Genomic DNA, 22,919 nt, shown 5'->3' with positions numbered 1-22,919 from the left:
CACAAAGCCAAAATCTTAATATGTAGCGGAGCTACATCTGCTTAACATCATTGCTGTGGGCTCTAGACCAAGTCTATGTGCGAACGATAGATAGGGGTCAAAAATACCATTCACTGATGGCCAAATATCAGACTCCATATAAAATTATATTCTGTATCCACAGGCGATTGATTGGGATTCTTACCCTCTTGTTATACAGAATATGTGCATAGAAGCTTATAACTGCAGATTCTGCTGTAATGGCACAAAGGACATATATGAACCTAAACAATTACAGATTGGATTGTCTACTGCTCAAGTACAAAGGCTAAGCCCTATCAGGTCACAATATGGCCAACCAGAGGATCCTATAGTGGGCTCTATTATCACGTTGACAGCAATATTTGTGTGAAAAACAAAACAGAAAAGGGAGGCTCCGTTCACATTTCCGATAAAAGGCTTTCAATCCATTGACCGATACGATGGATATGTTTTTAAAATTGATCCATACTGATCCTGATCCCATTGACTTATAATGGGATCGGTTAGGTTTCCATTGGAGTTATGGTATATTTGGATGGTAAAATTACATCTTTAGATAGTTTTACTGTCAAAAGTAGTATTTACTGGCTGACAATTCACAAATGATGTGACCTTGTGGCTCAAACTTACCAAGGATTTTTCTAGTTTGATGTGTGTCAAAAATTCACATCATTTGTGAATTATACGGGCCAGTAAATACTGATCTGCTGGCTTTATTGGGCAAGATCTTTGCGGCCGAACACTGTACTGCAACAATCACATCACAAAATTTATGGAAATCTCTACAGCTGCCTAACATTCTATTTCTATGGGAAGAAATGAAAAAAAATCTCACATCTGTAACTTCAAATACATAGAATTCGGTTACATAGAATGCATAATTTCTAAAGCAAAGCGTGGGTAATAAATTTTACTTAAGACAAAAAAAAAAATAGGAATCAAAGTGACATTACCTGAAAACTGTGCCTAATAGGTCTACTGAGAAAGATAGACAATTTAAAAGGAGTTATCCCGCCAAAATAACTTATCACCTATCCACAGGATAGGTGGTAAGCGTTCGATCGCTGGGGGTCCCAGCGCTGGGACCCACAGAGCCAAAGAACGGGGGTCTCGAGCCCCCCTGTATGAACAGACCGTTGGTCACTGTGACAACACTCCGTGCATTATCTCTCTATGTTGTGACATCACTAGGTGGCTCTTCCTTGTACTGTGACCACTTTGTGCATTATTCCTGTACTATGACCTCACTGCGGGCATTATGCCTGTGCGTTATTTACTCACTTGCTGCTCAAGGCGATAATAGTGGACCGAGGGCCCATAGTTACTAGAACTGGACCCCATCTGACATTTTGGAACCCACACAATCATAATTCCATCATCTTATCTGTAACATTGACCACAAACTCCTTACATCCAGTCGACGCCCTTCTCTCCAGAGAAGTCTGCACATACGGCTGTCCTGTTCCACAGTGACCACCAGGGTGTGCTCGCGAGCTCAGTCCAGTCAAGAAGCCAGAGCGCACGCATGTTGGAGATTTAGCTGATGGCTCCCAGAGCACCCTGGGCTATAAGAAGGTCTCAGCCCCTTCCTCCCACACCTGAGCGTTGTTGTCGTATCCTAAGTTTGTCTTGCAAATTGTCCCCTAGTGTTTCCTGCTCCCAGTGTTCCCTGTTGCTGTATTCTGTAACCTGTATCCTGATCTAGTGCAGTGTTGAGCTGTTTCCATGCTGTGCTGTATACCACGCCTGTCCTGCTTCTCCATGCCGGACGTCTACCTGATGCCTGATCCCAGCCAAGCCTGCCTTGCTACTGTCCAAGCTGCCACATGTACCCTATATGAACTATAGACTCTGCCCTGCGCTCTGTTGGCCAGCTGCCATACACCGCCAAGACGGTACGGCCCTGTGGGTCCACGAACCCTATGTGACATTATCATTCCATCAGCTCATCACCATTCCATCATCTCATCACCATTCCATAATTTCCTTGTGTCAGACAGACCATAAATAGAGGGAGGGGGGTGTATATCAGTTCTTGCTTTATTCACATTTATAAAATTTAGCTATTACGATTAGTTTTACCTTAATGCATGGATGCAATATATAACACGAGGGATGTTTTTCCGATCATAAACATCTGTGGTCTCTGGATAAAAGATCTATGAATGTAAATTAGATAAAATGAAAAGTTGTGGTAGATAGAATTCCACTTCAAAGGGTTAATTAATTTCATGTTCGTAAATAACGAGTTGAATATTTTGGTAAATTAAATCAGAAACTTGTTTCAGTTAAAAGATATAATGAACATTGAAATTGTGAACATTAATAGTGAAATACAACAGGATACGCAATATACAAAGAATGTATATAATTTAGATAGGAATTTATAAAAAAATCGCCCGGGGATAAATTTTCTATAGATCAAATGCAGGTTTACAATATTCTATTATTCCTATGATTATTACTATTTTCAAGTACCGTAAGTAGTTTCATTATATACATCATAAACATGTAATATTCACTAACTGAAGGTATAGCCAAACGGAAATAGTAGTTCACCTCTGATAATCCTAGGATTGTTTTAGAAAACCCATGAACAGCACGATGAATATAATGAAGACTGGGCAATGCTTTATTTCCCCTGTGGTGGCGCTACAGAGAAATTGAACACTTACTCCCAGGCTCCCCAACAGATTACAGTTTATCGTTTAGAGTCTAAGATGTGGGACACCTTGTAACTTGCTTATTGTTGGGGGAGCCTTCTAGCAAAAAAGGGATTATCCAAAGCAGAAGACACCTTTATATATTACGGAGTTGCATATACAACAATTCCCTAATGTACACCTATATACTGAATATCTCCATATATGAACAGGAACCATCTGATAATAAAACAGGGAGGCAGCTGGAGAGAAAATCAAATTAAATTTCAAAAGGCGATATTACACGGCCTGATGTGGGCTATGTAAACGAGCGACGGTCAAACAGACGGCTCGTTGGTCAGCGATCGTTTGCTCCTTTCACAAGGAGCTATGCATGGGGACAACCGCTCGTTACGCCGATCGCTCGTCCTCATACATTTCTATTATGTTGGCAGCACATCTCCGTTTACATAGGGAGATGTGATGCCAAAGACGAGAATAGTTTAGGCATTTAAAACGATGCAATCAGCCGATGAACGAGCGTTTGCTCATTCATTGGCTGATCGTTGTTCAGTTTACACAGGGCAATTATCGGGAGCGAGCGTTCAGTGAATAATAACCGTAATGTAATAATTGGCCAATTTAAAAGGGCCTTTACTCTGCGCTGTACATCAGTAGAATACAGGCAGTTCTGAAGTGGTGGCCTGTATTCAGTCTATGATGCAGCAAACACTAGCTGCTATCATACATCCCTTGGCTGTTATAGAGCCATGGAGAATTTTGCGTTCCTTGCTCTATTATCGGATCGCTCCAGCTGATAAAGAACAACTCTAATGATAGAAGTACATTAGGGAATTGCTGTTTATGCAATTCTCTAATAGGCAAGCATAGGAACAGCTTTGGTCCACTTACCGAAGAGCCTAGAAAGTAAGAGCACAAAACCTAGAGCCAAGGTGAAAACACCGAACATTATTTGCATATAACACGTCAGTAATCCCAGCGAATAACACTACAGCCTCCCCCATTGTGTATTCCAAATAATCCGCAATAAAATATTAAAAAAATTCTCTTACCTTAGGAAGTCCAATGGATTCCATAGCCCGTAACCACTGTACAGTATTATCTGTATGCCGAAAGTGTAAACCCGAGCGCTAAAAATTGCAAAAACAGAACAAAATGAATCACTTTTATACAATTTGTGACCAGGATACAAAAGGTGGATATCATATTTCAATAACAAGATATTTTACTTTGTAATTATTAGCAGTCCAGAACACTCTGGTTTCTGTAAATACATATGTTTCACATCGTGTACCGTTCTGGAAACCATAAAATTAGTTTACAGTGAATAGGAAAATGAGCTGTATCAATATTGTCCTACTCAAGGTGTATCCAGTGTCAGACCGGCCCACCAGAGTACCCTACAGTGGGCTCTGGCTCAATAATGTGCTCCTAATACAACAGGGCCCCGAAGGTCCTGCAGAAGACAACCGCATTTGGAGCTGACTTTGGTGCCAATCACTTGCCACTATGGTCTTCTCCTTATGAGATGATTCACAAATAACCTAGAGGACCTTATTGATCTGTCCTGTGTGTGCAATGATAAACTTTACAATGCGATTAAAAAAAGTGGACGTCTGGGTGGGCCCTCAGAATCATCTTCTCTGGTGAATTAAAGAAACCCCAGTCAGACACGGAGTTTATCTAGGGAACTGCTGCATGGTATTATTGAGATTTAGAGCACGTTAGGTAACATCCAGTCGTATACCATGGAACTAGGTCAGCTACTCCTGGCAAGGACATCACTCTGTGACAAAGGCAGCTACAAAATGTACATTTTTGGAGAGAATAATCATGCTGGCTCTGTTACAAGAAACAATATTGTATTTACTTTGGAGTAGCCGTCTAGACAATGCTTCAGAGGGACAGACCTGTCAGTACAGCAGTGTTATTTACAGTCACACATTTCAGATTCACTATCTAGATTAAGACGCAATAGTTGGTCTTGCATAGTCAATTCACTGCAGTTCAATGAGATGCTTTCAGAAGACCGTAAAGGTCTTTTTACATGGGCAGATACTTTATTCAAATAGAGCAATGATTATTTAAGCCCCTTTTACACGAGCTAATGATCTGGCAAACGAGTGTTAATATGAACACTAGCTCCCGATCATTGCTCTGTGTAAAATGGCCAACGATCACTTGACGAAAGAGCAAAAGCTCATTCATCAGCCGATCGCATCTTTTATGCAGCAAAAAAATTGTATCGTTGTCGGCATCACATTTCCCTATGTAAACAGGGAGATGTGCTGCCGACGTGATTCAAACGTATAGGGATGAGCGATCGTAGTAATAATCGCTCATCCTCATACATAACAAATCACTGCTCCTTGTGAAAGAAGCAAATAAGCACAGATCAACTCGTTTACACGACCCATGTAAAAGGACCCTTAGTAAAACCTATTTAACTATTGTTTGTCCCCATAATATCAGGGACATTTATGACATATCCACAGGATAGGTCATAATTGTCATATAGAGGAGGGTCCCACACCTATCTCTAGAACGTGGCTCCCTAAACCCCATTCTACCGCTCTGTGTTCCGGCTGACGCGTGCCACTTTCGACCACGAAGAAGAAAACAGCTGAGCTACGCGGTTACTGAAGTCATGAGCCTAGAATGCTTACAAACATTACAGCTGCGTCATATTAGATCAGTTTTAGTTGCATGCTGCGGAGTAATGACATATCTGTATTTTAAACGACACCTTCTGTAAAAAGGGCAATACATGACAAGAAAAGGGAATTATAAAAATACAAATCTGAGGGTACAGCTGTAGCCTTTGTAAATTATAAAGAGCTTAATAAAATTTGTAAAAAGGTAATAAAATCCACAAAAAATACAAAATGAAAGGCAGGTGGCCAAGGAAAGTAAAAAACAAATCCCCAAAAATTCTTCAAGTATATAAATGCAAAAAAGCCAAAAGGTCTGAACATGTAGGACCCCTAGATAGTGGTAATGGGGAGTTGGTCACAGGGGATCAAGAGAAGGCAGAGTTACTAAATGGGTTCTTCAGCTCTGTATATACAACAGAAGAAAGAGCAGCTGATGTAGCCGGTGCCAGTGCGGTTAATATATTAGTTGATATACTGAATTGGATGAATGTAGATATGGTCCAAGCGAAGTTAAATAAAATGTACACAAGGCCCCGGCACCAGATGAGTTCTTAAGGAGCTTAGTTCAGTTATTTCTGTCCCCCTCTTCATAATATTTAGAGATTCTCTAGTGACTGGTATAGTGCCAAGGAACTAGCACAAGGCAAATGTGGTGCATATTTTCAAAAAGGGCTCTAGGTCTTCCCCAGGTAATTATAGACCAGTAAGCTTAACATCCATCATGGGGAAAATGTTTGAGTGGCTATTGAGGGACTATATACAGGATTATGTGACAAAAAAATAGTATTAGAAGTGACAGCCTGCACGGTTTTACCAAGGACAGAAGTTGTCAAACCAACCTGATTTGTTTTTATGAAGAGGTGAGCAGAAGCCTAGACATAGGGGCCACTGTGGATATAGTATTTTTGGACTTTGCAAAGGCATTTGACACTGTCCCTCATAGACATCTAATGGGTAAATTAAGGACTATAGGTTTAGAAAATATAGTTTGTAATTGGATTGAGAATTGTCTCAAAGACCGTATCCAGAGAGTTGTGGTCAATGATTCCTACTCTGAATGGTCCCCGGTTCGAAGTGGTGTACCCCAGGGTTCAGTGCTGGGACCACTACTATTCAACTTATTTATTAATGATATAGAGGATGGGATTAATAGCACTATTTCTATTTTTGAAGATGACAACAAGCTATGTAGTAATGTTCAGTCTATGGAAGATGTTCGTGAATTGCAAGCGGAATTGCATAGATTTACGGGAAGGTGTCCGGGCCGTAGAAAGCTTCCGTAAAAAATAGGACATGTCCTATTTTTTTTTATTTAACGGACCATGCTCCCATGCTTTGCATTTGTGGGCTGTGCTCCCATTATAGACGACTGTCCGCGGCCGTCCGTAGTCCTAATCACAGACCAGTATTACGGCTATGGCCGTGTGCAGGGGGCCTTAGTAAGTGCTTTTTTATAATATTAGGGCAGGGGTCGGCAACCTTATTTGTACGGTGTGCCGATTTAAAAAAATAAAAAATAAAAATAACCAGCTCATCTATTGTTCCTTGAAAGGCTTATGTTGCTTATAAAGGATGAGGGGACATGTTTTAGGGGTGACAGCCACTGTTCATAGAATTGAACTGTGTACATGAGACCGGTGTCTAAATCCAGGCCAAACGCTGCCGCCTTGGCTGGAATAATTGCTCTAGCGTGCACCAACGTCCCTGGTTTCTTTACTGAAATCTCAAGCAAGCACGGAGCGTTTCCTGACCCTGAAGAGGCCAGTGACGTCAATGCATGCTAGAGCCATCAATCAGGGCAGCATTGGCCTAGGTTTAGGCTGGAGAGCACTTTCTGGGCTAAGGACTTGGTGTGCTAGGCAAACACGTCCCGCGTGCCAGGTGTGGCACATGTGCTATAGGTTGCTGACTTCTATATTAGGGAATCAATGCTCAGTAATTTTTTGCCTCCGGGTAACTGGTTGAAAGTGACTTTGCACGAATAGCTAACAGCCTAGCCTTTTAACAGCTGTAAGTGGGCATTCCAGACTACACAGATCTTCTCACGGTGTAGGAATTTTTTATTTCGCTTGCCACAATCATTAGGCTTAGGCCTCATGCAAGCATGTAACCACACTGCACACTATGTCTGTTTAGTTCCAAGGAAGGTTCCCCTTCATGGATAGTATTTTCCAGTGCTCCTAGGGGAAAACTCCGATATGCTGTATGGTATGATATAGAGCCTGCAACAATTATTTTTTAATGCGTACTCCGGTGGTATGCTTGCCCCATCTAAATATTGTGATACCATATTCGAGATCGGTGTTATATAGATTGCAAAAACACTGGTGTGAATGAGGCTTTACTTTAAAATTCTTCTTAGTTGTTAATGGGAATATATAGAAGGACAACATTTCCATCAAATACATGGGCACGCAACAAAATAAGCAGGATATTGCCTGATGGATGGACACTTCGACTTCTGAATTTTTTGCATGGGCTAAAAATAATCTGGAGCCACATTGGTAAAATAAGATTAAAATATTTAGTCATAAGAAATAAAAAAAACAATATTCCAAAACCAAGCTGGACAGGAGTGCTAGATTGATTATCCCCTTCCCGTCGCAGCCAATTTTCATTTTAGTTCTTGCCTCCCCGCCTTCCAAAATCCACAACTTTTTTTCTTTTTTCATCGACAGCCATTTGAGGGCTTGTTTTTTTGCAGGACAAGTTGTAGTTTATGTCACCATTTATCGTACCATATAATGTACTGGGAAACTGCCCAAAAATTTATTTATGGGATCAAATGGGCAGAATGCCGCAATTGCGCCATTTTTTTCAGTGTTTCGTTTTTCCGGTGTTTAATGCACGGTAAAAACGAACTGTTCACTTTATTCTATGGGTTGATACGGCGATACCAAATTTCATTTTTTTTTTATGTTTTACCAATTTTATAAATAAAAAAAAAACAAATTTGTCAAAAAATGTTGTGTTGCCACCTTCTGAGAGCCATAGCTTTATTTCTTTTTTCTGTCGATTGAGTGGTGTGAGGGCTTATGTTTTGCAGGCCGAGCTGTCCTTTTTATTTTGTGGTGCATGTGACTTTTTGATCACTTTTTATATTTTTTGGGGAGCGAAGGGGACCAAAAAACAGCAATTTGGGAGGTTTTTTTTGTTACAAAGTTCACCGAGCAGGCTAAATAACGCTATATTCTAATAGTTCAGTCTTTAAGGGACACGGCAATACCAGTTATGTGAACGTTTATTTTTTCTAACATCACTTCAGGGGGAAAAACTAAAATTAAAAAAAAAAGGGAAAGAGTTGTTTTTTTTTTTTACACTTTCAGTCCCCCTAGGTGACTTGAACCAGCGATAGTGAGAGCACTGGTACAATACACTGCAATACTAATGTTTTGCAGTATATGGTCAGCTTTACAGGCTTCAGTTAAGCCCTGCCAGAGGCAGGGCAAGCAGAGGTGGACAGAAGGCAGTCCCTCATTAGGCCCAGGGCTACCATGACAACCATCAGAACCCCATGATCGCATTGTGGGGGGCTGATGGGCTGTCTGAAGGGGCCGTCCCCCTCCTTTTTATGCTTTAGATGCTGCGGTCACGATTGACTGCAGAATGTAAGGGGTTAAACCGCCAGGAACAGTGCGATCGCTGTTCCTGGCCATTAGTCCCGTGTGTCAGCTGTAATATACAGCTGACAGCCGGAGTATATGGAGTGGGTTCAGCGCGTGAGCCGGCTCCATACCTCACCCCCCGCACTATGATGTACCGGGCACGTCATTTTGTGGGAAAGTGTTAAAGAGGGTGTCTTAGGACGTCACCTTCATTCTGCTGATTGGCGGGTGTCCTGGGGTTCGACCTACACTTATTGCCTATCCTTAGGATAGGCCATCATTGTTTAAAGTCCCGTATATTAAACTAAAAGTCCAGAAATACTGCAGATAACCCCTTAACTACGAGCGATGTATATATCAGTCACAAGCGGGTGCTAGTTCCTGCATCGTGACGAATATATATATATATATATATATATATATATATATATATATATATATATATATATATATATATATATGTCACTTGGATCTCGTGGGTACTGCCACTGTACCCACGAGATCAGCGGCAGGAGCATGGCTGTTATAAACAGCCGGGCTCCAACTATATTCTTTACACAGCAGGAAAATTAAGCATCTGATAGTCTGGAGGTCTTGATAATCCAACTGACCAGTAAGAATAATTAAAAAAAAAAAAAAAAAGTGGTCTAGAAGTTCGCACAGTGTGCTGATCTCCAAATGCAATAGTGGAGATGGAAAATAGGTCCCTGTTTTTTTTTTTCAGTTATTACTAGAATACATTTACATGGGGAACAGCTGTCTGGTTTAAGCTTTTGAGTGGGTTATTACAACTCTCTCTCTCTGATAGGCTTAGGCAATCTATTTGTTATACACATTGTTATTTAGCTTCACAATATAGGGTCAAAACATCTGCAAAACAGTAATGTTATAAAAGTTGAAGGACAAACCTTAAACCGTGTCTGCTCCACATCATAGATTTTCTTTTCAGATATCAATTTTGGAGCAAAAAATCTGCCTAACTTTGCCAAATAAACCCCGTTTCTTAAACCTTCTTCCAGTTCTGTAGTTGGCGGCAGTTCGTCAATAAGACAAGCCTCCATCCACCTGCAAACAAGTAAAAAAAAAAGTTTTAGCACATGGAACAAATTTAGTGAAGAGACTATTACATTAGTCACACTTTTCTTTAGACATTTGCTCATAAATCCAAATCCAGCTGCGAGATTTGCAACACAATTGTTTGGTGAATGGTGTCAAAATGACGAGTTTGAATTATTTTTCATATGTATCTAATATAGTCTTTGTGGGAGCCAATTACCTACAGGTGAAATGAAGTGCACGGATCTTATAAATCGGAAAAGAGAAGTATTGTAGATGAAGACATTGCAGACTACATGTTTCCCGAAAGGTTAGTTATGAGGGTGGGAGAGCTTGTTCCATGTTCTGGCCAGCAGAGGCATAACTTGAAGCTCATGTGTCCCAATATATTATCCGCAACAGGGCCCTCAACTATAAAGCATCATTTGTATTACTGGATTCCTTATATGGGGCAAAGAGACCTTTTGCATCCAGTCGCGGCCGCAACCGTTGCACCTCCTATAGTACTTCCCCTGCTGGGCAGTTCGGAGGTTGCTACATGCATTTCCCTATATTCATGATTTGTCAGTTAAACTTTTTGTCCCTAGAAAGACCGCTGGCTTTAGTATCGAAAGCCACACAACAACACAGCATTTTCACTTTTTTTTTGTTAATGTGGCCATAAACATAAGCTTATTTGCTGCTCTATTTTTTTAATAAAACATTCATCCCACTGTGATGCACATTTGTAATACAAGCCTGAAATGTTTGCATGGTTAGTGTAAAAGACAGCCAGATTTATAGACTTTTATTTTTCAGTAAATGTAGTGATTTTTGTGCTTGTTTTTGCGGGACGAGACGTAGTTTTGATAGGTACTGTTCTAGGGTACGTAGGACTTATTGATCAACTTTTATGACAACTTATTTGGGGGGCAATGGAAATAGCAATTTTGCCATTGCTTTTTGTGGTTTTTTTTTTATGTTCACCTTGCGGTTTAAATTACATGTTATCTTTATTGTTTGAGTCATTACGGTCGCGGCAATACCATATATGTGTACTTTTATTTTTTTACACTTTTACTAAATAAAACCACTTTATGGGGGAAAAAAATGCATTTATTTTTTTACTGTAATTTTTATTTCACACCTTTTTTTCCTTTAGTCCCACTAGGGGATTTTACTATGTGAACTTCAGATCGCTGCTATAATGCTTTGGTATACTTCGTATACCAAAGCATTATTGCCTCTCAGTGTAAAACGGAGAGGCAATCTTTTGGACTTGGGGGCTTTTATCAGGCCCCCGGCTGTCATGACACCCCATCGGAGGCCCGCGATTGCATTTGCGGGCCGCAGATGGGTGAGAGAGGGAGCTCCCTCCCTCTGTAAACAAGTTAAATGCCGTGGTCGCTATTGACCGCGGCATTTAACGGGTTAAACGGCCGTGATTGAAGTAAACTTCAATCGTGGTCGTTGGAGCAGGAGCCCGGCTGTCATCAGACAGCCGAGCCCCGGCTCCAGCCTGCACGGGACACCTGTGCAGGGCTTAGACTGGACCGCCGTGAAAAGGAGACGACCTAGCCTAAGGCCCCTTAGTGACCACCGTGAAAAGGTGTATTTGTGGTCACTAAGGGGTTAAATAAAAGCTGCAATCAAATTGGTTACTATGGGAGACTACACCAATTTTACTGCGCATCAGTTTTAAAAAATGGAAATAAATTGTATTGTGAATTAAAGAGTTCAGATTTCCCAACCTTTATAACTTGGGACAATCATGGCTGAGATCAGTTTGCCATATCTGCTGCGCAAGTGGCGGCAAGTTTTCTTGCTGCTTTCGGGGTTCAGGGGTGTAATTGTAGTAGGTGAAGGGGATGCATAACAGTTGGGGGCCCTATTACAGATTTTGTATTGTGGCACTGAAACGTCAAATTACACCTCTACACCTAACCACGGTTCAAGAAATACTAGGATTCTCTGGAACCCTGGTTGGAACAATGGGGTAGTTGTACAATCGTAAAAAATAAAATACTTTTAACACTTCTATAATGCTATAAAAAAAACTGCATATGATAAAAACAGCTATAATTGAAAAGATCTAGCAATCTATGCTTCCGCTACGTGTTATTTGAGAGGGCTGGAAAATGCTCTGTGTCTGTTTGACCACAATGCCCTAGAGCCAGTTATTAAACCTTGTGCAAAGAAAAACAGTCAAAGCAAAGACCAGAACATAAAAAGGTATAAATAGATCGTGTCTTACCAGATCAGTGGTATAACCGATGCATTTTATATATTGGTTTATACATTCTGTCCTCTATAGGAATCACTGTTGTAACATACAGGAGCCTTTAGGCAAAGGGTGTATTGAGATGTTAAAATTGAGGTGAGTTTGAAACTGAATGAATGAAAAAAAACACCAGGTATTACCGCGGGTTCCTGCAGTTTTCAATGTGGTTGTGGTTTTGACAGCGGAAACATTTATTGAACCTATTTCACCGATCAGAAATGCAACCACATCGAAAAAATGCAGTAATACAGTTTATTTTTTGCGGTATCAACCGCAACTTCCGAATACACCCGAACGGTATGTTAACACATAGCTTAATTGCTCTGGATTTTCCATCCGGATTTCTGGGTGGAAAATGCGCATCGTATTGCAGTAGAAGCGAAGTGGTTGACATTTGCCAAATTTTTTTAATCCACCAAACGTTCATTTATGCTGCAGAATGGATGCACATGCAGATTTTCCACATGGAGTTAAATTAGGACGTGAAAATCTGAAACACATTTCGACATCAAAATTCGCTTACTAGAGTGAAAAACAAGACTTTTTCCACTATAAAATGAAAAAAGCGCCACTCACTCACTTCATTCTCCCTGGTGCTTGCAAAGAAACTCGTCCCCACTCGCCTGCCTGTTTTTTTTTTCTCCCTTGTGACTGCTGCAGCCAATCACAGGCTGCAGTGTCGCATGGGACGAGACGTCATGCCAGGAGGCTAGCGCTCAGAGACCAGCCGATGAGAGCAGGGACGCGTTGCTACGGGAGCACCAGGAGAGGAAAGTATTGGCTTTTTTTTTCCTTTTTTTAAAAATGTATACACAGCTTCTCCGCAGCGGCAAATACGCTAGTGGAGTTTTCAGATTAACGGCAAAAAAAAAATGCATTTTGACCACGCCGAGTGAACCCAGCCAGTGCTACACTAAGACTTTTTGTACCTCGAGTTGCATGCATTGGACTGTGGACTGCAATGGTCACTCAATTAAAAATCAAATCAGTAGCACTAGAGAAAGCCTCAGTGTAGCCTTACGGCGCTTTTACACTGGCCAATGAATGGACGAACGAGTGTTCCGGATCACTGGCCTGTTATCAGGGCAGCGACCAGCCGAAAAATGAGAAACTGCTCATTCATGGGCTGATTGCATCTTTTATACAGCCAGAGAAAAAAATAGCTGCTAATGGGCAGCACATTTAGCATTGAAAACAGGGGATGTGCTGCCAAAAAGATGCAAATGTATGGGGACAAACAATTATATTAACGATCGCTCGTCCCCATACATTCCAACCATTGCTCTATGTAAATGGAGCTAAACGAGCACCAACCCACGTGCTCTATCGGCAATCGGCGTGGGTTTCCGGCAAGGAAATTAGGCCATGTAAAAGCACCCTTAGCATTTAGTACAGATGAATAGCATCTATCTTACCTCACAAGAAAGGAAGGCCATCATTTCTACTAATGATTCCATTATTAATGAAGTTCCCAGAGAAAATTGATACAAGCCGCAAAAGCGTCAACAACTTTGCAAAATATTAATGTAAGCACAAAACACTCATTAAATTGGGCTTTAGTATTTTCATCATGTATGTTCTTGACATAAATGTAACACACGGACGGGATTTATTGATTGAAAACACATGAATTCACTATAAGGCCCTGTTCACACTGAGTTTTTTTGGAGTGGAAACCGCTCCGCAAAACGCCCGAAAATGCCTCCCATTGATTTCAATGGGAGCCGGACAACATGACCCAACTTGAGGCGGTTTCCGCCTCCAAAACACCATTTCAATCAGTCATAAAGGGTTAAAAAAACACCTTGACGAGTTATCAAACCACTGTGCAAAAAACGTCTGGAGCAGTTTTTGCAGGAGGAATTTTCCTCCTGCAAAAAAACTCAGTGTGAACACAGCCTAAAAGTTTCTATACAGCGTACGTGAAGTGAGACTTCCGTCTATTATGTATGAAAGGAGTTCTGTTCTGGTGCAAATATATAAAAAACATGGCAGGAGATAGTAATACAGAGTGACGACTGAAGCGTGTTTACTAAAAGGGACAGTTAGGGTATGTGCACTGTGTTCGGTCCGGGACTTGCGGCCGAAATACGTCCGTCAATTACGGACGTAATTAGTGTGTGTGTGCACATACCCTTATGAGGAAAATTCAAAGAACTATTGTGTAATATTCTTTGAAATAGGTATCTATTATAATATTGCCCTCCTCTCCCTATGGAGCGTACAGAATTAGTGTTTGTGTGTTCCTGAAAAGTAAGAACGGTGGAGTAGAACCTGTACTGCAATCCATGCTGTAGAATAACAGATCTGTCAACCCACATCTTTATCTATTTCAAGATCACCTTTTTGTTCAGCTGTAAGTGCAACAGAAGCCTATTAAAGGGATTGTCTGTGATGAGACAAATAGGGTGTACCAGAATAAAATCCTATCTATTCACTGGATAGGTGATAATTGTCTTATCACTGGGGGCCCCACCGATCACGAGAACGGTAGTCCTGAACCCCCCGTTACTTCTCACTGCACCCCCGGCAGCAAGAAGGTGCTTAAATAGGGCAGCGGTCAAGAATGTGCCCGCCGATCCATTCAAAGTCTTTGGAACTAATGGAAACAGCCAAGTACAGTGCTTGGCTGTCACCATTATTCTAACAGACATTGAATGGATATAGTAGTATATGCGGCATATGGAAAGGGGTTTCTCTTCACGAGAGAACAACTTTCTTATTATTAATATTATTCACATCAATGGTACATTTTCCATTGATCTGTCTGTTGAATGCTAGAATATGAGGATTATACAGGTTGAATGGCTATTTATGGGCCCTGCTCATCTCTTCTAGCAAAAGAAGATAGTCCGGAAATTCCTTCTGTGTGTACTATGGATTGACATGAGTTTCTAATTTTATCTTTAAAAAAAAAAAAAAAAAGAAAAGAAGGTGGTTCTCCGATGCAGTGTGCATTATACAGTTCATTGACCTAGCTGCTGCAGATCATCGTAATAAACAACTCAATGTCAATCTTTTTGAAATGCACAAGGGGCATCTCATCAATTGTGGAATCTAGCCCTTACAAGCCTCAACAGAAGAAGATCTTAATTTTAAAGAGTATTTAGGTCAGAGTGGGTGGAAAAGGCATCCACCTAGGCGGTCATTGAGGGAAAAAAAACAAAAAACAACTTTAAATACATTTGCATATATAGAACCTCCCTATTGTAAGTAGATTTAGCGGTAATGCATATTTATTTATATTTAGCGGTTTAGGTGACATTGGTGTTCGCAGTGTGCGGTCGACATTTTCTTGTGTGCTGTATAAATTTGGAGTCACAGGCGTTCTTGCACGTGTGTGTGTGTGTGTGTGTGTGTGTGTGTGTGTGTGTGTGTGTGTGTACATATACACACACACACACACACATATATGTACACACACACTTACATATACACTACCGTTCAAAAGTTTAGGGTCACTTAGAAATTTCCGTATTTTTTAAAGAAAAGCACAGTTTTTTTCAATGAAGATAACATTAAATGAATCAGAAATACACTTTATACATTGTTAATGTGCTAACTGACTATTCTAGCTGCAAACGTCTGGTTTTTAATGCAATACCTACATAGGTGTATAGAGGCCCATTTCAAGCAACCATCACTCCAGAGTTCTAATGGTACATTGTGTTTGCTAACTGTGTTAGAAGGCTAATGGATGATTAGAAAACACTTGAAACCCCTTGTGCAATTATGTTAGCACCGCTGTAAACAGTTTTGCTGTTTAGAGGAGCTATAAAACTGGCCTTCCTTTGAGCTAGTTGAGAATATGGAGCATTACATTTGTGGGTTCGATTAAACTCTCAAAATAGCTAGAAAAAGAGAGCTTTCATGTGAAACTCGACAGTCTATTCTTGTTCTTAGAAATGAAGGCTATTCCATGCGAGAAATTGCCAAGAAACTGAAGATTTCCTACAACGGTGTGTACTACTCCCTTCAGAGGACAGCACACACAGGCTCTAACCAGAATAGAAAGAGAAGTGGGAGACCCTGCTGCACAACTGAGCAACAAGACAAGTACATTAGAGTCTCTAGTTTGAGAAATAGACGCCTCACAGGTCCTCAACTGGCAGCTTCATTAAATAGTACCCGCAAAACACCAGTGTCAACGTCTACAGTGAAGAGGCGACTCCGGGATGCTGGCCTTCAGGGCAGAGTGGCAAAGAAAAAGCCATATCTGAGACTGGCTAATAAAAGGAAAAGATTAATATGGGCAAAAGAACACAGACATTGGACAGAGGAAGATTGGAAAAAAGTGTTATGGACAGACGAATCGAAGTTTGAGGTGTTTGGATCACACAGGAGAACATTTGTGAGACGGAGAACAACTGAAAAGATGCTGGAAGAGTGCCTGACGCCATCTGTCAAGCATGGTGGAGGTAATGTGATGGTCTGGGGTTGCTTTGGAGCTGGTAAAGTGGGAGATCTGTACAAGGTAAAAGGGATTTTGAATAAGGAAGGCTATCACTCCATTTTGCAACGCCATGCCATACTCTGTGGCCAGCGCTTGATTGGAGCCAATTTCATCCTACAACAGGACAATGACTCAAAGCACACCTCCAAATTATGCAAGAACTATTTAGGGAAGAAGCAGGCAGCTGGTATTCTATCTGTAATGGAGAGGCCAGCGCAGTAACCGGGTCTCAACCTCATAGAGCTGTTGTGGGAGCAGCTTGACCGTATGGTACGCAAGAATTGCCCATCAAGCCAATCCAACTTGTGGGAGGGGCTTCTGGAAGCATGGGGTGAAATTTCTCCCGATTACCTCAGCAAATTAACAGCTAGAATGCCAAAGGTCTGCAATGCTGTAATTTCTGCAAATGGAGCATTCTTTGACGAAAGCAAAGTTTGAAGGAGAAAATTATTATTTTAAATAAAAATCATTATTTGTAACCTTGTCAATGTCTTGACTATATTTTCTAGTCATTTTGCAACTCATTTGATAAATATAAAAGTGTGAGTTTTCATGGAAAACACAAAATTGTCTGGGTGACCCCAAACTTTTGAACAGTAGTGTATATACATATATACATATATATATATATTTAAATACACACATATACAGTGTGTGTGTGTGTGTGTGTGTGTGTGTGTGTGTGTGTGTGTGTGTGTGTGTGTGTGTGTGTGTGTGTGCGCGCGTGTGTGCGTTATGTAGAAAGATATAACATGTATGGTCAACAAAGCCAAACGTGCGTGTTACTGGGCATGACATGGCTTTAGGCTGAATATTTGGTTTTATATATAGAATATAAAGTCACCTTGTTCCATGCCCTGTATAAATACATTCATCCTTGTGCTTTTATAGGTTCATGGAACTCTTTGATGGCCTTTAATTTTCATAGAATTTACAGTAGGGGGTCTCCCATATATTATTTGTTTTTTTTAAATACTGTAAATGTCAGCAGTCAGAACACAGCAGTGATTGACAGCTCGCTCTGTAATTAAACTAATACAGGGCAGGCTGTCAATCACTGAGCAGGACCGCCTACTGGACTCCTAAACGCACAATGAGCACAGATATTAAGAGCTATAAATTACAAGTCTTTTCTCATAAAAAGATATACTATATCAATCTGCTCAGCTCCTTCTGCTCTATAACATGCTGCCCGAATATGCGACACGTTCAACATAAGGGCATAACAATATGGAGGTATTTAAAGACCGCAAAATATGGTAAAAAGGATATAAAGAAGACAAAATCAAGTGTTTTGAGAAATTCTCCAGAGAAATACTATAAATACATTGGTTTCAGTCACAAATAAATGTAAAGCCATAACAGGTCATTGTACATTTCATTCTGGTTTTTACAGATGCAAGTACTTTCGCACATAATATATTGGGGAAGATTCAAAAATACGGTCTAAAATTTACACGGTGTAAACTTAAATTGAGTACATTTTCTGACTGTCTTTTCTATCAAAGTCGTTAATGCTGATAAATTTGGTACATCTTGCTAGACAATTTTCTCTTCCTAATAGCACCTATTAGTTGGCATAGTTTACACCAAAATTTTGGGCATGTTGTTGCATTTCAAGATCTGCCCCCTTTCTACTAGATCAAACCTCTTACCTCTATTAGAATTATTCCCGTATGTAAAAGAAGCAATTCTGATATCACATTAGGTAACTGAATTCAGTTCCTCAATATACATAAAAAGACTCAAGATCAGAGCAATGCCAACAGGCTGCCAATCAGATCATCAAAATGATTAAAGCAGCAGGAGAGGAGTGTTTTGATTTTGCGCGAGATAGAATATGATCATAAAGAAAACCCATAGACTATAAATATTTTTTTTTTTTTTTTTTTAAAAGGCAGAAAACCATGGCCTTTTGTGAAAGAACTGGTTTAAGAAATTGTTACACATTGTGTGAACCAGATTTATAATCTATAAGAAACGAACATCTATTTCTATAATCCATTTTACTACAAAAAAGGCACATAAATTATTAGTGGTCCAACCGTAAACCTGGCCGAGAAGTGGCCAATCATGTGCAGTCCATCTTTATTTATGGTCAATGTTTCTGTATATATTTTCCACTCAAGATCAGCGGTGAGTCCTGTAGATTTGCCATTAATGTTCTGGGAAAAGCCCTTAACCCCTTAATACCGAAGGTATTTTAAACCTTAATGACCGAGCAATTTTTTACGTTTTTCCATCGTCGCATTCAAAGAGCTATAACTTATTTATTTTTGCGTCGACATAGCTGTATAAGGACTTTTTTATTTGCGGGATAAGTTGTATTTTATAATAGCACCATTTTGGGGTACATATAATTTATTGATTAACTTAACTTTTTTTAGTGGGGTACTAGAAAAAAAACACAGAAATTTGTTCTGCGTCTTAATTTTACACCGTTTACCGTGTGGTATAAATAACATAACTTTATTCAGCGGGTCGTTATGATTGCGGCTATACCAAATTTATATGGATTTGTTTATGTTTTCCTACTTTTACAAAATAAAAACTTTTTTCAAAATTATTTGCTTTTGTGTCGCCATATTTTATGAGCCATAACTTTTTTATTTTTTGACCGATGTAGCTGTATGAGGGCTTTTTTTTTTGTGGGATGACTTGTAGTTTGTATTGGTACCGTTTTGGAGTAGATGCAACGGTTTGATCACTTTTTATCAAATTCTTTTGAAGGCAGTATGAACAGAAAACAGCAATTCTGGCGTTGTTTTTTTATTATATTTTTTACGCCGTTCAGAGTGCGGGTTAAATAATGTAATCATTTTATAGTTGGGTTTGTTACGGACGTGGCGATACCAAATATGAGCAACTTTTTACCTTTTATCATAAAGTATTTTGTAAGGGGAAAAAGTGGGGTTTTTTGTTTTTTTTATTTGGGACATTTAATTTCAAACTATATTTAACTTTTTTTTTACTTTATTTTTAGTCCCACCGGGGGACTTTACTGTGCAGAGTTCTGATCGCTATTAGAATACATTGCAATACTTTGGTATTGCAGTTTATTTTTGCCGGTCAGTGTAAAACTGACGGGCAGCTATTAGGTCATGCCTCGGGCACGGCCTAACAGGCAATCACTAAAGGCAGACCTGGGGGCCTTTGTTATGCCCCCAGGCTGCCATAGAACCCATCGCACCCCGCGATGCACGCGGGGGTGCCAGTGGGATGAGAGAGGGAGCCCCCTCCCTCTAAAATCACTCAGATGTGGCGCCCGCTATTCAGCACCACATCTGAGGGGTTAAATATGATCGGAGACCACTGCTAGTGATCTCCGATCGTTGCCCTGAAGCCCGAGGCTGTTACTAAGAGCCCAGGCTTCAGCAGCACCCTGCACGATAGGGGAAAAGTTCTTCTGAAGTGGCGACGTGGAAACGCGTTGCTTCAGAAGAACTACCCTGAACGACCGACGTAAAAACACTATACGCCGGTCGTTAAGGGGTTAAACCCATAGTGAAACAGATTAGCACAGGTAGTCATGTATTTTGGTAATTTTAATCACTTCGGTTGTAAAAGCAACACGTATGTATTTAATCTTCCTTATTACTAATTCGGTACAAGGAATAAAGGGTTCTTGCAGTAGCGCCCAATACCGGTCTGTGATGCATGGAAAGATAGGACATGTTCTATCTTTCCACAGATCAAAAAGAGTCTGGTCGGTTTTAATGGACCCGATTCACCCACTGAAGTGAATGGGTCTGTGAAAACTATCGGGTGCCACTCGGATGCTGTGGAAAACTGCCCAAGTGGCACTTGGTCATGTGCAAAAGGGCTAAAACATACATATATAGACAGTACATGCAGGGGCGTAGCTAGGGGGGGGGGCAAGCGGGGCATGTGCCCCGGGCGCAGTTCAGAGGGGGGCGGCAGCGCCCCCTCCTCCTGCACTATAATTGTACCTGTGTCGCAAGGACACAGGTACAATTAGAAGCAATGAATGACCGGGCACGTTCCGTGCCCGGCCATTCAGCGCCTTTCCACGAATGAAGCGATTGGTACCTTTTGTACCAGTGACGCTTCCGTCGATGAAAGGCGCTGACTGACTGACAGGGAAAGTCATCCTGCCCAGCCAATCAGCGCCTTTCATAGACGCTGTGTTCAACCCCCTGGAGACCTGCGCAGAAGAGAGCAGGTCTCCATGGCTGCCGAACGGCGTGGGAGCGGGAATAAGGTGAGTTTGAAATGTTTATTTTTAAAATTGTAATAGAAGTGTGTGGCTGTATCTGCGGGGGGACTTTGTCTACACGGGGGACTTTATCTACGGGGGGTGTCTATCTACAGGGTGACTATATCTACAGGGCTGGGCTATATACAGGGGGACTATATCTGCTGGGCTATATACAGGGGGACTATATCTACAGGGGGACTATATCTACAGGGGGACTATATCTACAGGGCTGGGCTATATACAGGGGGACTATCTGCTGGGCTATATACAGGGGGACTATATCTACAAGGGATTCACCGCCTGAAAGAACGATTAAGAAATTGTTTATTCATTATTTTGATAAAAAAGTATGGCTCAACCAGCCACTAATTCCAGAACCAGGCATAAGCAAGTGATTGGCAACAAGGAAAGTGTTTCAGAGTGAATGAAGTCTCTCTAACACTCAAGGACAGACTTTCCCTGCTTATTGTATAATATTTCGCTACACCCTTGCCAGTAGATAACAATCTATCCAGATCCTACGCGTTTCAGCACCACAGTCAAAGTGATGCCTCATCAGGGATTCCTAGATAATGATTCTTATTGTATTGTTAAAATTCAAACACTGGATAGCACTGTTCATGTGCTGATTTTAGCCTCCAGACGCGTGTACGGCTCTGATACACTGACCGCACACGCGCCCTGGAAGCTACAGGCTTATACGGTTAAGAGCCCGCCCTCCTAAAGTAGTCACCGGAGAAAACCGCCAATCCGCATGAAACACGACACATTGTGACGTGCCGGAGGCGGCGCCCCACGGTCCTGACAACCAATGAGGGTACCTGGACGACCAACGCGTCCATAGTAACTAGGGGACGCTAAACGCGGCTCCTGTACTACCCATCAACATCAAGCAACAAAATGGATAGTGAACGAATATCCCTCCTATCGCCCACAACACCGTCCCCAACAAGCGGGGCAGTGTGGAGTGGAGGGAGATGTATTGTATCACGGGAGCCGTCTCAAAGACTGACTCCCAGTGATTACATCGTTGCCTAGCAACGTACCGTCACTTAACTAGCCAGGGGTCTCATCTCAGATGAATATGGGCATTGCTCATAATATCGCTCATTGGGAAGGAGGCCAAAAAAACTAACACGGACCGCAAACCCCAAGCACAGAGGTGCTGTACGGGTCCCTTCCCAATCAGGGGAAGAAGGGCACCCGGCGGAGCACTACTCCTATCCAAAGCCGATCCCCACGAGACCTCGTACAGTACGCATCTCCCATGGGATGCACAATACATGTCAATATGCAGTATTCCCAGGGAAGTATTGGGGTCAGCACAAGGATATGTAGCCAGCTATACAAATCACGATAAAAATCGCAATATAAAACGCATGGTGTGACTAGAGAAAACAGGATACACAATACACAATACATGTCTACAGGGGGACTATATCTACAGGGGGACTATATACAGGGGGACTATATCTACAGGGCTGGGCTATATACAGGGGGACTATATCTATCTACAGGGGGGCTATATACTGGAGTGGGCTGTCTATAGAGCACCATATACAGGGGTGGGCTATATAGTATATAGCCCCCTGTAGATATAGCCCACCCCTGTATATGGTGCTCCATAGATAGCCCACCCCAGTATATAGCCCCCCCTGTAGATATAGTCGCCCTGTATATAGCCCAGCCCTGTAGATATAGCCCAGCCCTGTAGATATAGCCCAGCCCTGTAGATATAGCCCAGCCCTGTATATAGTCCCCCTGTAGATATAGCCCACCCCTGTATATAGTATCCCACAAATAGCTCCCCCTATAGTGCTCCACAGAAAGCCCACCCCTGTATATAGCCCCCTTGTACATATAGTCCACCCCTGTATATAGTGCTCCACAGATAGCCCACCCTTGTATATAGTATATACAGGGGTGGGCTATCTGTGGAGCACTATATACAGGGGTGGACTATCTAGTGGAGCACTATATACAGGGGT

At 41.3% G+C, this 22,919-nt stretch overlaps 1 protein-coding gene across 2 annotated transcripts in view; it reads right to left on the bottom strand.

Moving 5' to 3' along the window:
- IQGAP2 (IQ motif containing GTPase activating protein 2) overlaps window positions 1-22,919 on the bottom strand; it is a 282,889-nt gene that overhangs the window by 141,071 nt on the left and 118,899 nt on the right. For both annotated transcript variants that reach the window (XM_075838503.1, XM_075838511.1), the window contains exons 3-5: window positions 9,852-10,008; window positions 3,737-3,814; window positions 2,104-2,180 (exon numbers count right to left, since the gene is read on the bottom strand). In XM_075838503.1, coding sequence (XP_075694618.1) covers window positions 2,104-2,180; window positions 3,737-3,814; window positions 9,852-10,008 — 312 coding nt within the window. The remainder of the gene's footprint in view (window positions 1-2,103; window positions 2,181-3,736; window positions 3,815-9,851; window positions 10,009-22,919) is intronic.

Source organism: Rhinoderma darwinii, chromosome 1, assembly GCF_050947455.1.
Source record: "Rhinoderma darwinii isolate aRhiDar2 chromosome 1, aRhiDar2.hap1, whole genome shotgun sequence".
NCBI lineage: Eukaryota > Metazoa > Chordata > Amphibia > Anura > Rhinodermatidae > Rhinoderma > Rhinoderma darwinii.
Note: the sequence above shows the minus strand (reverse complement) of the source record. Positions and strands in the feature narration are given on the sequence as shown.